Source organism: Coregonus lavaretus (genome assembly GCF_964263955.1).
Source record: "Coregonus lavaretus genome assembly, chromosome: 14".
Classification (NCBI taxonomy): Eukaryota; Metazoa; Chordata; class Actinopteri; order Salmoniformes; family Salmonidae; genus Coregonus; species Coregonus lavaretus.
In genome coordinates, this window is record NC_140001.1 from 18,885,925 (window position 1) to 18,901,083 (window position 15,159).

Here is a 15,159-nt window from a genome sequence, read left to right on the forward strand (position 1 = left end):
GCTGGGAGAGAGGGCCTCAATGCTGGGCTGTGCAGGTGAGTGGAAACAGGAGCTGCACTTGTGTTTTTGTAGAGTTTAAGTGCTGTCTTTGGAAGTGTCCTGTTACGCTGCTCCCTTGGTGACCCTCTGACCCTCCCCCTGCATCAAAGGTAAGCCAATTACTTCCATTACTTTAGTGTGACGTTGTCAATGGAATCGTAAGCTATTGATTTGCTTTGCCTACTGAGACCTGTTTTCTAAGCAGCAGACCATCTGAATGATTTAAAAAAAATATCTAATATAAAACGTTGTTTTATCTCATTTCCGTTTCTGTCATGACTGCTACCCTCAACTTCACCAGTTCGAATAAAGACTTCCGAAGAACTGTACATTTGATAAGAAATCCTACAATCATGCATGAAACATTACAAATATATAATTAAGTAATGCTTTTACTTTTGGGGGGGATATTGTGCAGGATTTGTATTCCCTCACTTTGAATGCAGAAATCCCGATGATAAGCAATACTGAGCTTGACTATGAAAGTCAATTAAACTTTTACTAATGAGGTTGAAACTACCGCCTGAAAGGACATGAAAGGACACACTCGCACCACCACACACACTCCCCCCAACACACACTCTGGCAGCGGCCTTCAACTCCTCTTTAAGGCCATGTGTCACCAGCCGTTGTTTGACTTTGTCATTATGTCTGTGAAATATGTGACTGTCTGATGGAGGACTGACTGGGGGGCTGTAAGCACTCGTCCACAGAACTACAGACCAGTCAGGGGAAGCAGACCTGCCCTGGGTTCAGAGATGCAGTGTTAGATTGGATGTGAAGAGGCCTTTGAGAGGGACACAGGGCTCAGAGTAAAGATATGTGAGGAGAGATTGAAGGGGGTCAACGGCAGCCCTCTTAGAGGTCACAGGCAGGTAAGACACAGCATGGCTGACCTAGGACAATTTGGTTCTCACGGCCAGTGACCAGTTGGATGACATGTGACCTCTAGACAGGGATATATCAGGGGTCAGTCTCAGATATGCTCTGAATCTCCTCAGCTATTGTGACATTAAACTGCTTCAACTCAGCTGGTTGAAATAATGTCGTTACAACCAGTTTACAACCACAATTGTTGACTGTAATGATGCTATTTCAACAAGTTTTGCATGCTGGGAAGAGATAATTGGAGGTGAAGAGGTAGGAGATAATGAGGGGACTTTGCTCATCGGACGCACAGACAATTATTTGACGCAGAAGGGCTTTTTAAGTCTACTGCCTAGAGTCACACCACAGAGAGAGAATAGCCTTCTACTCCCATGGCAACTGAGTCATGGAAGTGTGACTGAAATACCAGGCATGCTGTTGTGTCACAGCCTGGTTTGGGTGTCGCCAGTCAGGGAGTTGTAGGGCACCACTTGTCTTGCTGGTGGGGGTGGGCCCAGGGTGAGAGAAAATAGAAAATAGAAAATTCCTGTGTGAAGTGCAGTCGTTGGTGATCAGGTGTGAGCTGCAGAGCAGAGATCAGAGGAGGAAGGGGTGGAGAGAGCGGACAGCTGCTCCAGCCCCAGTCAGCCCTCCACCACTCCACACACCAGCTGGGGCTGGGGCGCACAGTCAGGCAGCTACTTGAGGGCTCAAGACAGGCAGACAGGCAACCAGTTGGGAGGCAAGGCAGCAGATGGAAAAAATGCAAGGCGGGGAACCTCAGTCATTCGCCTATACTTGCACATTCATAATTATGGAATGTGATGTTTTCAATTAGTCTGATAAATCAATGAAGTGATTTTCATTCATAAAAAGCATGTTCATGATGCCATTCTACGTGTATATGAACCATCATAGCATGCTCCACATTAAAACATGCATCAGTCTATCTGCAAACAGTTTCAATCAAATTGCAATCAAACCTTATTGTTGATAGACTGACACTAGATCGAGTGACTTACTACACATACAGTATGTCCTGTTCTGTACAGGAAGTTGTTGAGACACACAAAACATTTTATGCAATCACTGGGAGATGACTGACAGCTTGTTAAACTGTATCCAGGGGTGCAATATTCAACACTCCCCCCATGCTATTTTGCCCCGGCTGTTTGGAATGTATCAACAAGTTCACAAATCATGATGTCAAAAAAGCAGATGCATGTTTTGCTTGGTTATTTTACATTTATCATTTTCACAAAGTACAACAACCAATAAGGTGAATGTTCACCTATAACTCAGAATCTACAGAATCTATTTTTTGCACATTTTCGTTGCGTTATTAGCACTATTTTAACATTACATTGTCCAATATTAAATTACATGTTGTTGCTGAGGGGCTAGAGCAGGGTTACACAGGTCAGGTCCTCAGGGGCTATTGCTGCTGTCAGCTGACTTTCATGCTTGCTAGGGTCTTATTTGCAGCTAGGCAACCATGTGTGTACTACAGTCAATTAGTGACAATTTATCCATTAGTGGCTGGGGTGGGGGGACCCAGCAGGACTACAGTCCTTGAGGATTGATGTTGTACATCATCAGACTAGAGGGAAATGTATATTATCAGAAGTTGATCCCTCTCCCTCTCAAAGATGAAATATTTTCATCATAATTAGATGTGCACAAAAAGCATTCTTCTGCTTTTAAAACAAAGGACATGGTTTATTTTGAAAACAACATGTATATTATAATGTTATATTGCTAAAGGAATCAACTACCTATAATAAATGTATACTAATATACTATCTTTCCTCTGCTACAAAAAGACTGGGGGAGAATTTCTAAAGGATCCCCCTTCAAAATTCCTCAGGGAATATACTCAGCAATTCAGTGTTGGCCCAGTGACATCAGTGGCATATGCCTGAAGTCTTGCTGTCAACTGATGACAGAATACATCTTAAAAAGGCCTATCAGTGAGTCCTTGAAACCCCAAACCAGTCAAATATAATGGCCTAATGTGTCCTCGGGGAGCAGGAGGTCACATGTTTCTGGATGCATAACTAATTTCTAATAAATGGCTATTTTTCCTAATGCCAGTGTTTAGAGGTCACATTGTTTGCATGTTTTTTTTCTGCAGTCTCTCGTCTCCAAAGACTGTTTTCTTACTGCCACGTGAGACGTGAGGAGTCTGGGATTTGCTCTGCTGAGCCTGAAAAAAACTGTTGAATAATACATTTGATCATTTTTTTATTAATGCCTCATGATTTTCCTGAATTTCTCCAACGATTCAGAAATACTGTCTATGACTGCCAAAGACTGAGGGACAGCCTCAAAGCATCTCCATAAAAATGAATGCAATTTTCATACAAGGACTTCAAGGTTCTCTTTTATTAAGGTATTGGAACAGCTGCTACTAATACTGTGTTGACAATAACTTAATCAAATGTTCCTTAACGATGTTCTTTTTCTAAATGTTGGACCTTCAAAGCACTTGATCTATGCCACATTAACAACAGTGACTATCTTCAGAAAGTGATAGGGCTTCGACGTGACCTTGTGCCTAACCCTGTTACACGTGAGCCTTGAGCATGTTCATTGCTCAGTGACATTTTGCTCCTTAAAAATAACACAGATGCTCTGACGTCCTCAGCAGGCCTGTCTGATTCCAGCCATTGGAATTGGACAGCGTCCGGCTATTTTCATTGCCTCTCTGTGAATCGCTCTTGTCTGAGTCACTCTATTAGTTTTGAAGGCTGACATGTTACCAGCTTCTTGGTCTTGTCAGATGAAGCAGTCAAACCCTGTCTGCAACTGGCGGGTGTTAATCGTGGATCAACGACTCGGGTTTCACCTGTTGAGCATCCCATTTTAGATATATATATTTTTTTATTATATGGTGTTTTGACTAGGCCTGTACCGTGTTTCCAATACTAGAAAATGCACTTAATCTGATATAGCAGCATATATCATATTTTGTTATGCTGGCAATAAGTGTGGACCCATTCAAATTCTGTGTGTGTGTGTGCGTGTGCGTGTGCGTGTGCGTGTGCGTGTGTGTGTGTGCGAAGGGTTGTAGGCCAAGGCTCATTACAGATAAAGGGGGCGGGGAAACTAGTTCAAATTTATTGCCTGTGTCAGCTGTGTCAAATTTGGCAAGCTCAAATGGTCAGCTTGCAAATGGTTGGGGTATACGTAGGGGTCAGAAGCCTTTCTAATAACCACAAATCTGTACATGTTGAGCACACTCTACATGTATAAATGAAAAGGTGTGATTAATGTAATTAGATTTCAGGTAAGTATGTTAGTAAAATGTTGATACATTTGTACAAATGTCTCATCATTTATCCTGAGTTTGACAGTTCTAGAAAAAGTCCTCTCTAACATAACATTATATAAGAGGCAAGTATGTATGTTCTGTCATACAGGCTTTGGACAACCAGAGAAATGGCGAGAGCCCTCTTATAAGTCTATGGAGCCCTCTCATCAGAGCACTGCAGAGTGACCTTATAGCAGGGGTTTGGGTGGCATGAGTGGAGGTGCCCCACTGCTGTGGAAGAATCCACAGGGGGAAGCAACAGGGATATTCTCCAAGCTCATGTTCTGAAACAATCTGAGTTTTTATAATTCATAAAGAGGACCACCCACTTTCTAAACCTTTGCCTCTATTTTTGCATGGGCAGAAAAGAGTGTCCAGTTGTTCTTTATGGCGGGGATCTTTACGATGTAGTTGGAGCTGTTGGGAGACCACCAATCGTCCTTTCACTTGTTACTGGAGGTACAGTAGCTCTGAATTATACTGGATCAAGATTGTCATGTGTTGACAAAGTTACTCAATATAATAACTAATTACATGTAGAGATAGTGTATAGTGAGGGTTTAAAGCTGTCCATAACTTTATGCAGGCAGCCTTTGGTCAACTGGTGGCAAAACATGAATTGATTTGAGGTAGGTAAAAAACATTGCCATTGCATGAGGAAGAACTTTTTCACATCCGATTTGTCCGATTTTGGGAGACTAGTTATGCTCTAAGGTTGACTCTGTTTAAATGTGGGCGTGTCTATACATTTATAATCACATATGATCAGTTTCACATTGAAGCATGACACTTGAGTCAGATCTATCTGTCCACCTGTCATGGGTTTCTGCAGTTCCACCCAATACTTTTTTTTAAAGTCACCCCCTCTCTCGCTCTCTCCTGAGGTTCAAAGAATTCTGTACCTTTTCTGTGGGTGGTTGAAGCTACCTGCTTTTCAGTGAAAGTCTGGTTATTTCCATCACAGCTTTAGCGCCAGTAAAGCCAGTGGAGACATTAATAAATAAGATCAGGTTGCAAGGCCTCAGATCTCACCGTCACTTTGTAAACTGAAGTGGGGGTGTGTGTGTGGGTCCCCTGTAGCTCAGTTGGTAGAGCATGGCGCTTGCAACGCCAGAGCATGGCGCTTGCAACGCCAGGGTTGTGGGTTCATTTCCCACGGGGGCCAGTATGGAAATGTATGCACTCACTGACTGTAAGTCGCTCTGGATAAGAGCGTCTGCTAAATGACTAAAATGGCATCTCTTTTTGTCTTTATACATCCCACTCCCAAAAAATATTGCTGACACCAGAGCAAGGCAGCCTGTTGGAGATGAATTCCACAGTGATGAGGCTAGCTACTGCAAAAGCTCTCTCTCCCTTCAGCCACGCCCCAACATTTCTGCTAGTTAGCTCCTATAATTGGAGTATAGTCACAAGAGCTAAACATCCCACGCTGCCATGTTTCTACGTATAGCAGTATGTAACACCCCTTTTGAACCACAGTCATATTCATCACATTATTGCCCCATTGGAACAACTGTAGAGTAAATGACTCCACACACTATACTAGTATAGGAATAGAAAAGACTAGAGGTATGATTCATTAAGGATGGCAATGTCTTCAAAACTACTTGTGATGAGCAACCGAAAATGTGCATTTTATGCGTGAAAGGTAAATGGGTGGGGTGGACTGGTGGGGGCCTTTTATTGTCCCCGCCACAAGGTGCACCTGTGTAATGATCATGCTGTTTAATCAGTTTATTGATATGCCACACCTGTTAGATTCTTTAAAAATTGTATATTTGAATTGTACAAGCAGACTATGCTGAAGACAGGATCAAATATCAACAGATGCCTGACAAACATTCTTTCAAGAAGCAAATAGATTTTCCAGGTGATGTGGTGTTTATTACTGCTGCATAAGAAATTGTGGTTTATTTTCGTATTGCTGTATATGCATCTATATGTATACATACAAATGTGTTTTGAACATGTTTCCTTACTCTCAAATCATGACTGTTACTTTGCTTGTCTGCAACTTGCTTGTTTTTGTTTTGTTTTTTTTACAACAAAAAAACATTGTTTGTTGTTGAATTATGTCAGAGACTACAGCTTGGGCAACACAACTTGATTGATAGACTGATTGACCGCTTTTAAGAAGTGACATTAACAAGTGGAATCAATTGCTACAAATTATGTCAGTGGCTACCAATGCCTGTCACACATTCAGCAGAATGAGTTGTCAGAGATGTTTAACTGCTGTAGCTACAACTTGTCAGAGATGCTTAACTTCTGGCTGAACAGAGGGCCAGTGATGTGAAGCTGTGGACGATGTAAACACTGGGACTTGCTAAATTCTTGCACAGAGCCCAGATTACACCATGTTGTGTTTGAATGTACTCTTTAATGGTAGAAATTGTATGTTAAACTATAACAGTGCAAGGTTATCCAATTGTGAAACTTGTCTCTTGCAATCTGTGCTGCTAGGTTTAAGATTATTTTTAGTTAATGTGCTGTATTGGATATCAGTGTAACTAAAGAAATAAAGAAATTCTAACATAATTTTATATAACATTAATTACAACTCATGTATTGTACTGAAACAATAAATTGTGCAATTATCAAAGTCTCTCAGAGACATCTCCATTACCTCGATGACGACTTTGACACTGGTGAAGGCCTAGACAGTTTAACCAGCGAAAAATAAGAATCCTGTTAACATCAGTTAGTCATCAATTAGTGATGTTGATTAGGCTACTACACATAGGCTTATCTCACCAGACTACCACTGCATCATGATGAAACAGCCTATTGTTACAATTATTTGTTTTAAACATTAGCTGAACGTGTGAGCAGTAAACCGCTCAGAGAGAAAGAATGGAAAAGCGATGGAATATATGACACCTCATTGCCACACCCCTTCAAGTGACATTAGGCTACTCACTTCTAAATACAGTGATTAATTATGCATTATAACATAGTTGATAAATCGCATTTTATATCCGCCAAGAGAGAGGGGTGAAAAACAAGATGTAGAGTTAAATTTAAACTTTTCTTGTAACCCAATCAGTCTTTTTTATCTGATGTATTTTTATAAAATGAAACAAACAGATTAAGTTAATGCTGATATGCCATTAATGCGTAGGCTAACAATATGCGTAAAACATACCCAAAGTGCATTTTTTCCCCATTTACAGTCCACTGTGCCCTGCCCACCCACAATACAAAACCTCCAACTCCCAACTCATGGGAGGGACCTGGACCTGCCTTTCAACATTTAACCACTGCCTAGCAAGAGGCCAAGACGCGCTGAGTAAGAGGGCTTTTTAAACGTGGAATTACTTGGGGCTACATCGTGGCTACATTGCGATACTGTACATATGGGTGACAATTTTCTTCCCTTGAAATAAACATCCAAATGGCAATAGCTAATAGGTTTTCGTGTGGACTTTGGAAGTTTCACTCTAAAATGTATGATGGATCTCGGTGACTCTCTTGGTTGCAGACTTTTTGGATACTCTCAGGAAGACCTTCACACTTCAACACACCTGCAGTAACTGGAGTATATCATTTTCCTCATATGCGTACCATGATGTGTTTCTTATATGAACTTATGAAGAAGGTGTTTCACATCTGAAAGTTGGTGTGTGAATGGAATCAAACTCATAAACTAACAAGGGGCACGCAGTGGACAGGTCAAGCGGAAACCAGGGAACTCTTGGATTATCTGTGAAGAAAAACATTTGCAATTGGATGAAAGAATGTATGGAATAAATCAGCGCTGTATTTACATGTAAGAAGACTACGCTTTGAAACATTGTTATCGAAACAGATTGTATTGTTGGTGATAATGTTTTATTTATTGTGATTTAATTTTGCAGATCTTTTCATTTCTTCGTGTTGTGGTGCCATGCTCAGGTAAATTCTCTTCCAAAGTTCCTCGTAGATTGTACAGACAAATAATTGTTAATATATAGGCATCTCCCACTGGGCACAGACGTCAGTAGTTCAACGTCTAGTTTTGATTTACATTTGGTTGAGTTGTCAACTAACGTGAATTCAAGGTGAAATCAACCCCAAAAAATCACCATGTCATTTAGGTGAAAAATTGGGTGAAAGAAAGATGAAATGCCCTTACATTAAAGACTTTTTGCAAATTAAATTAGTTTCCCACGCTGGTGATAAAGGTCATTTAAAGTGGGACGCTTGCTTCTGAATGCACTTAATATGCATAATGTAACACAATATTTTGATGTGATGGGCTTCTTTTTACCAAATAATTTACAGGCCTAGCCCAGATTTTTAAATGTTTGGATTGAGTTATTCAGTGAGGCTCTAGTCATGCAGTGGTTGACTTATCTTAGAAAAAAAAGAGGTTAGAAGAAAATTCTATATGTGATTTTATTTTTCCTTTTTGCATAAAAAGGGGGAGAATCACCCGTCTCCTCATTTTAACCAGTATGTGATGGAGCAGGGCGCAATGACGGACCAGCTTAGCCGGCGACAGGTCAGGGTTTACCAACTATACAGCCGGACCAGCGGGAAGCACGTCCAGATACAGGGCAAGAGGGTCGCCGCTACTGCTGAGGACGGCAACAATTACGGTAAGTTGTTCCCATGACACAATGTTGGCTGCATTTGGACAAATGATCTGTTTTCAACCAGTCGGACCAATGCATACAAGGCTTATTAATGAGGACTGCATTTGCAATGTGCTGTCTGTCGATGAAGAGGTCTGCAGGGCTAGGATACTTGCCCACCTGATGCTGGCCCGACCCTCTGTGGGGCTTTATATTAATTTGGCCTGCCTACTGTAGCTAAACCCTCGTCTGGCGAATCAGGCCAAGTCTTTTGTCCTGGTCCAATACACATGACTGTTTTTACATTTTTTTGTCATTTAGCAGACGCTCTTATCCAGAGCGACTTACAGTTAGTGAGTACATACATTTTCATACTGGCCCCCCGTGGGAAACGAACCCACAACCCTGGCGTTGCAAGCGCCATGCTCTACCAACTGAGCTACAGGGGACTGTTGTTAGCCTAATTAACCAGGGGGTAAATCAATTGACCCATAGGACAACTGCAATTGGGATTTGTTTTATTCCACTTCCATTACTTTTTCTTCAAACATGATTAATGATAACATTTAATTAAATTATAGCAATGGTTTGTTAATGTGTCTCAAAACCTGAAACCCATAATATCTCACATAGGCTGTTGTGATTTTTTCTCTCCAGTGAATGTCAGTTTGTTTTAGGTCCTCCTTTTGCACATTATTTTCTTGTAGGCCAATAGATGGCAGACAGTTTATTGTTGGCTTTTTACAGTTTTGTATAATCATTCCACTTCCATATAAGAATTTGAATATGATATAGGGAGTGTCCAAAATATATTTATTATTCAGCTAATTGACATAGGCCTAGTGGATTTATCACACCATTGTTGTATTTTCATATGGATATTTGTGTGTATGTTGTAGCACGTCTCTTTGTAGAGACTGACACCTTTGGCAGTCGGGTTCGGATCAAAGGTGCAGAGAGTGGACGCTACCTCTGTATGAACCGGAAGGGGAAACTAGTTGGAAAGGTATGATATCAAATCCACATCACTTTCAACGTTGCAAGAATTCCAGCTTGCTTGTTTCATAGTTGGTAATTATGTATACTGAACAAAAATATAAAACGCAACATGCAACAATTTTAACGAATTTACTGAGTTACAGTTCATATTAGGAAATCAGTCAATTGAAATAAACTCATTAGGCCCTAATCTATGGACTTCACAATTTGTCAGGGGCGCAGCCATGGGTGGGTTTGGGAGGGTATAGGCCCACCCACTTGGGAGCCAGGCCCACCCACTGGGGAGCCAGGCCCAGCCAATCAGAATGAGTTTTTCCCCACAAAAGGGCTTTATTACAGACAGAAATACTCCTCAGTTTCATCAGCTGTCTGGGTGGCTGGTCTCAGACGATCCCACAGGTGAAGAAGCAAGATGTGGAGGTCCTGGGCAGGCAGCTTATGGTAGAGAAATGAACATTACATTCTCTGCCAACAGCTCTGGTGGACAATCCAGCAGTCAGCATGCCAATTGCACGCTCCCTCAAAACTTGAGACATCTGTGGCATTATGTTGTGTGACAGAACTGCACATTTTAGAGTGGCCTTTTATTATTCCCAGCACAAGGTGCACCTGTGTAATGATCATGCTATTTAATCCGCTTCTTGATATGCCACACCTGTCAGGTGTATGGATTATCTTGGCAAAGGAGAAATGCTCACTAACAGGGATGTAAACAAATTTGTGCACACAATTTGAGAGAAATAATATTTTTGTGCATATGGAATATTTCTGGGATCTTTTATTTCAGCTCATTAAACATGGGACCAACACTTTACATGTTGCGTTTATATTTGTGTTCAGTATAATTGTTATTGTACATTCTTTAAATGAAGGGTTCTTTAAACAAATATAAAATAATTTTAAGAGTTTGGTTCGCTAAATAGTGACAATGCAATAAAACTGATGTATACTTACTAAAATTGTATTTTTCACATGCGCCAAATACAACAGGTGTAGTAGACTACCGTGAAATGCTTACTTACGAGCCCTTTCCCAACAATGCAAAGTTAAAAAGTAAGAAAAATATGAGACACACGTGACTCATATTGTGTTATAATGATATTTATTTGTAATGTAATTCATTAGCCTGGATAGGGTCGATGACAGGGAGACAACCCAATTTGTATTTCCAAGTGTAGAATTACAGTTTCAAGGTATGGGAAAAACTCTCCTCACACCCTTTGGTGGTTGGTCAGAAGTCATCTCGCATCATCTTCTTCATCTCTCATCATCATCTTAAAATATTAGGTTCTGGTTTAATCTAGTGAATAAATAAATGCAGATAAATGGTGTAGCTTTCTAGCGGTTCCTCTCTTTTGAAAACCTTATGTTAGAGAGGAATAGTTTGCTAATACTTCTCACAACTCGTCCAATATAGTTATTGTGGTGTGGTTTGGATATGCAGCTAATATTTCCTACTTTAAACACATTCTTCACTATTCCTAGTTTACGCTTAGTTTATTGGCTGTACTGATACAGTATGTGGTATCTTCATTGTAGTTTTAACGAAACTGTCTCAAACTGTAGATACAATGGGTTTGACCTTGTCGTGTAGGATACTATTTCACTTGTCTTGTACACATTGTTTGCATTTGTTTGTAATTGTTAAATAGTCTGTTCTGTGTTTCATGAGAATATTGAAGTATTCCATTTTGTTTGGAGCTTGGAAATTAATAGATAGCAGTGTAGTTCAGAGGGAAATACTGTAAGTAGGCTAATCAGATGTTGTTTTTAACATGCCTTCTAGTAGTGGTGCTAAACTGTGTATGTGACCAATAAACTTGGATTTGACTTAGTCTTTCCTCTCTCTCATCCTCTCAATAGCCTAATGGCAGAAGCAGGGATTGTATCTTCACAGAGATTGTTCTGGAGAACAATTACACTGCCTTCCAGAATGCCAAGTATGAGGGCTGGTATGTGGCTTTCACCAGGAAAGGGAGGCCCATCAAAGCCTCCAAGACGAGGGAGAACCAGAGAGAGGTCCATTTCATCAAGAGGCTACACAAGGGCCCACTACCTTTCCCCAACATGGACAGAATCAAACAGTTTGAGTTTATCAGTTTTCCACCCACCCGTCGAGCGAAACGGAACAGGAAATCACAGACTGCTGCCTAGTACAGAACAAATCAGACTATTATTGAGGAAAAAATAGAATTTTATTTTTGTATGTTTTTAATATGTGAAGATACTTAAAATGCCAAAAAGTCTAAAGTAATATTGTTGTAAAATGATCCCATGTAAATCATGTAAGAGAGTAAATGAGATTGATGTATATATTTAATATGACTGTGTGTATGTATGCGTTTTCTTTTGCTTTTGGACTGGTCCCGTGACAGAGCGGGTATAGGATAGGTACATTAAGAAACATGTTCAGCTTGGTTAGCACAAAACTTAAGCGTGACAAATGCAACATTTTACCTTTAGATCATCCCTCTCATATGATATGACTGCTTTCTTGGTACTTGTGCTGAAATAGATTTCTAAGTTAAGAAAACTTCTTCAGAAATTTACAGGAAGTACTAATGTTCTTGTTTCACAGATCAGTGTGCACAACATGTCCATCAAAAAAAATGTATCCAGTATAAAAATCTGTAGCCAGGTGGCATTTAATTCTAACGACCAGCTATGCCAAGACATGATTCATTGTTCAGGTTTGATTCTTTAATCAAGGGTGTCAAACTCATTCCACGGAGGGCCGAGTGTCTGCGGGTTTTTGTTTTTTCCTTTCAATTAAGACCTAGAAAACCAGGTGAGGGGAGTTCCTTACTAATTAGTGACCTTAATTAATCAATCAAGTACAAGGTTGAAGCGAAAACCTGCAGACACTCGGCCCTACGTGGAATGAGTTTCACACATGCTTTAAATCATCCACCGACCGAAATGTAGCCTAGCTACTGTACTTATAGTTAGAAATATGAAATAATTTGCTTACTATCAAAGTGAGACATGTACTTATTATACTTACTTAATTCCATGCTATTAATTCTGTTACTTAGCCCTACTGTTTTGTACAATTACATAAATGCTTAATTCAAAACACTCCAAAAGAGCAACAACACCAATCAAACTAACTCCTAACGCCATTACATTGTAGGATGAACTTGTCATGATTCCAAATGATCAACCACATGGATTTATGACACTGTTATGACAGATCCAAAATTATATTGCCACTAACCCCTTTATCAAGGAATAGGCCAATAATATTGTGGAGATTAACGCTTGTAATGAACTTGGCAAGGAAGTAAGACATGGGTATTACAATTAATTATCATTAATAGCAAGAAATGTGGTCTTATGTTTATTCAATATTAATTAGATCTATTTTCAACCTGATGACAGATTATTTTTTAGGAAAACCATTTGTCAATGTAGTCCAATGAAAGCCACAATCTGAATGACTCCACTGGAGAGGTGCTGATCCATTCATCCCTCACATCTGTCTTTTATTTCAATCATCATCAAAAGCCAGATAAGAGCATCCATTGCCAATACTGGGGTTTGTGTACTGATTAAACACTGACCACTTTGATATACCCTGCTAATGCTATTATAGGGACATCATTATTTCGCCCCCATCCTTTCGTAATAGTGCTAAAATAAAATAGCCTGTTGACACATGCAAATGTAGCTCAATGGAGTAGGTACCCCCCTAACTAGTGGTATACAATGAGTGTACAAAACATTAGGAACACATTCCTAATATTGACTTGCAACCCCACCTCAGAACAGCCTAAATTCGTTGGGGGCATGGACTCTACAAGGTGTCGAAAGCGTTCCACAGGGATGCTGGCCCATGTTGACTCCAATGCTTCCCAGAGTTGTGTCAAGTTGGCTGGATGTCCTCTGGGTGGTGGACCATTCTAGATACACACTGGAAACAGTGTGTTCTTGACACACTCAAACCGGTGTACCTGGCACCTACTACAATACCCTGTTCAAAAGCACTTAAATCTTTTGTCTTGCCCATTCAACCTCTAAATGGCACACATACACAATCCATGTCTCAATTGTCAAGGCTTAAAAATCCTTCTTTAACCTGTCTCCTCCCCTTCATCTACACTGATTTAAGTGGATTTAACAAGTGACATCAATAAGGGATCATAGCTTTAACCTGGTCAGTCTATGCCATGGAATGTTTTGTACACTCAGTGTATAATGCCCATGTTTTTCTTCCGCTAATACTGGGATGGTTTAAGTGGAGTAACAGTTCACTCTAGTGGTTATCATTGTATACTGCAGCAGTAATTGTGCCCCATTGGGCTGATCTAGTCATTTTTGTTTGCTTCAGGGTTTTTTGGTAGGATAAACCCAATAACCCCATTAGAATAAACTGACCCTGGACCTGCACTCACAGTGTTAGAAAAGCTACCACCATGAAAAGCTACCACCGTGTGTCAAACAGAAACAGGACCGTAAAGAGTTTCTCAATAGACCCCTTTCTGTGTTTACAAACATTGCCGCACAAGGGCGATGCGCGTAAATTGGAGGCAGAACAAGGGGGAGTTCTTATAGAAAGCCAGCAAAAAATGTCTCTATTTACACTACCAGTCAAAAGTTTGGACACACCTACTCATTCAAGGGTTTTTCTTTATTTTTACTATTTTTTACATTGTAGAATGATAGTGAAGACATCAACACTATGAAATAACACATATGGAATCATATGAAATGACAGTCCATCATTATTTTAAGACATGAAGGTCAGTCAACACGGAACATTTCAAGAACTTTTAAAGTTTCTACAAGTGCAGTCGCAAAAACCATCAAGCACTATGATGAAACTGGCTCTCATGAGGACCGCCACAGGAATGGAAGACCCAGAGTTACCAGCCTCAGAAATTGCAGCCCAAATAAATGCTTCACAGAGTTCAAGTAACAGACACATCCCAACATCAACTGTTCAGAGGAGATCGTGTGAATCAGGCCTTCGTGGTCAAATTGCTGCAAAGAAACCACTACTAAAGGACACCAATAAGAAGAAGAGACTTGCTTGGACCAAGAAACACAAGCAATGGACATTAGACTGGTGGAGGAGGAGGTGTTATGGTGTGGGGGTGCTTTGCTGTGACACTGTCTGTGATTTATTTAGAATTCAAGGCACACTTAACCAGCATGGCTACCACAGCATTCTGCAGCGATACGCAATCCCATCTGGTTTGTGCTCAGTGGGACAACTGGTTTTTCAACAGGACAATGACCCATCACACTTCGAGGCTGTGTAAGGGCTATTTTACCAAGAAGGAGAGTGATGGAGTGCTGCGTCAGATGACCTGGCCTCCACAATCCCCCGACCTCATCCCAATTGAGATGGTTTGGAATGAGTCAGACCGCAGAGTGAAG

At 40.5% G+C, this 15,159-nt stretch overlaps 1 protein-coding gene across 1 annotated transcript; it reads left to right on the forward strand.

Annotated features, from left to right (window-relative positions):
• Positions 1-7,959: 7,959 nt before the first annotated feature.
• On the forward strand, positions 7,960-11,931 carry LOC311141036 (fibroblast growth factor 17; the record flags this gene model as incomplete). The annotated part of the gene is made up of 5 exons (XM_084176312.1): positions 7,960-7,991; positions 8,080-8,116; positions 8,625-8,802; positions 9,678-9,784; positions 11,641-11,931. The coding sequence occupies 5 exons, from the start codon at positions 7,960-7,962 to the stop codon at positions 11,929-11,931; spliced, it is 645 nt and encodes a 214-aa protein (XP_084032438.1).
• Positions 11,932-15,159: the final 3,228 nt, after the last annotated feature.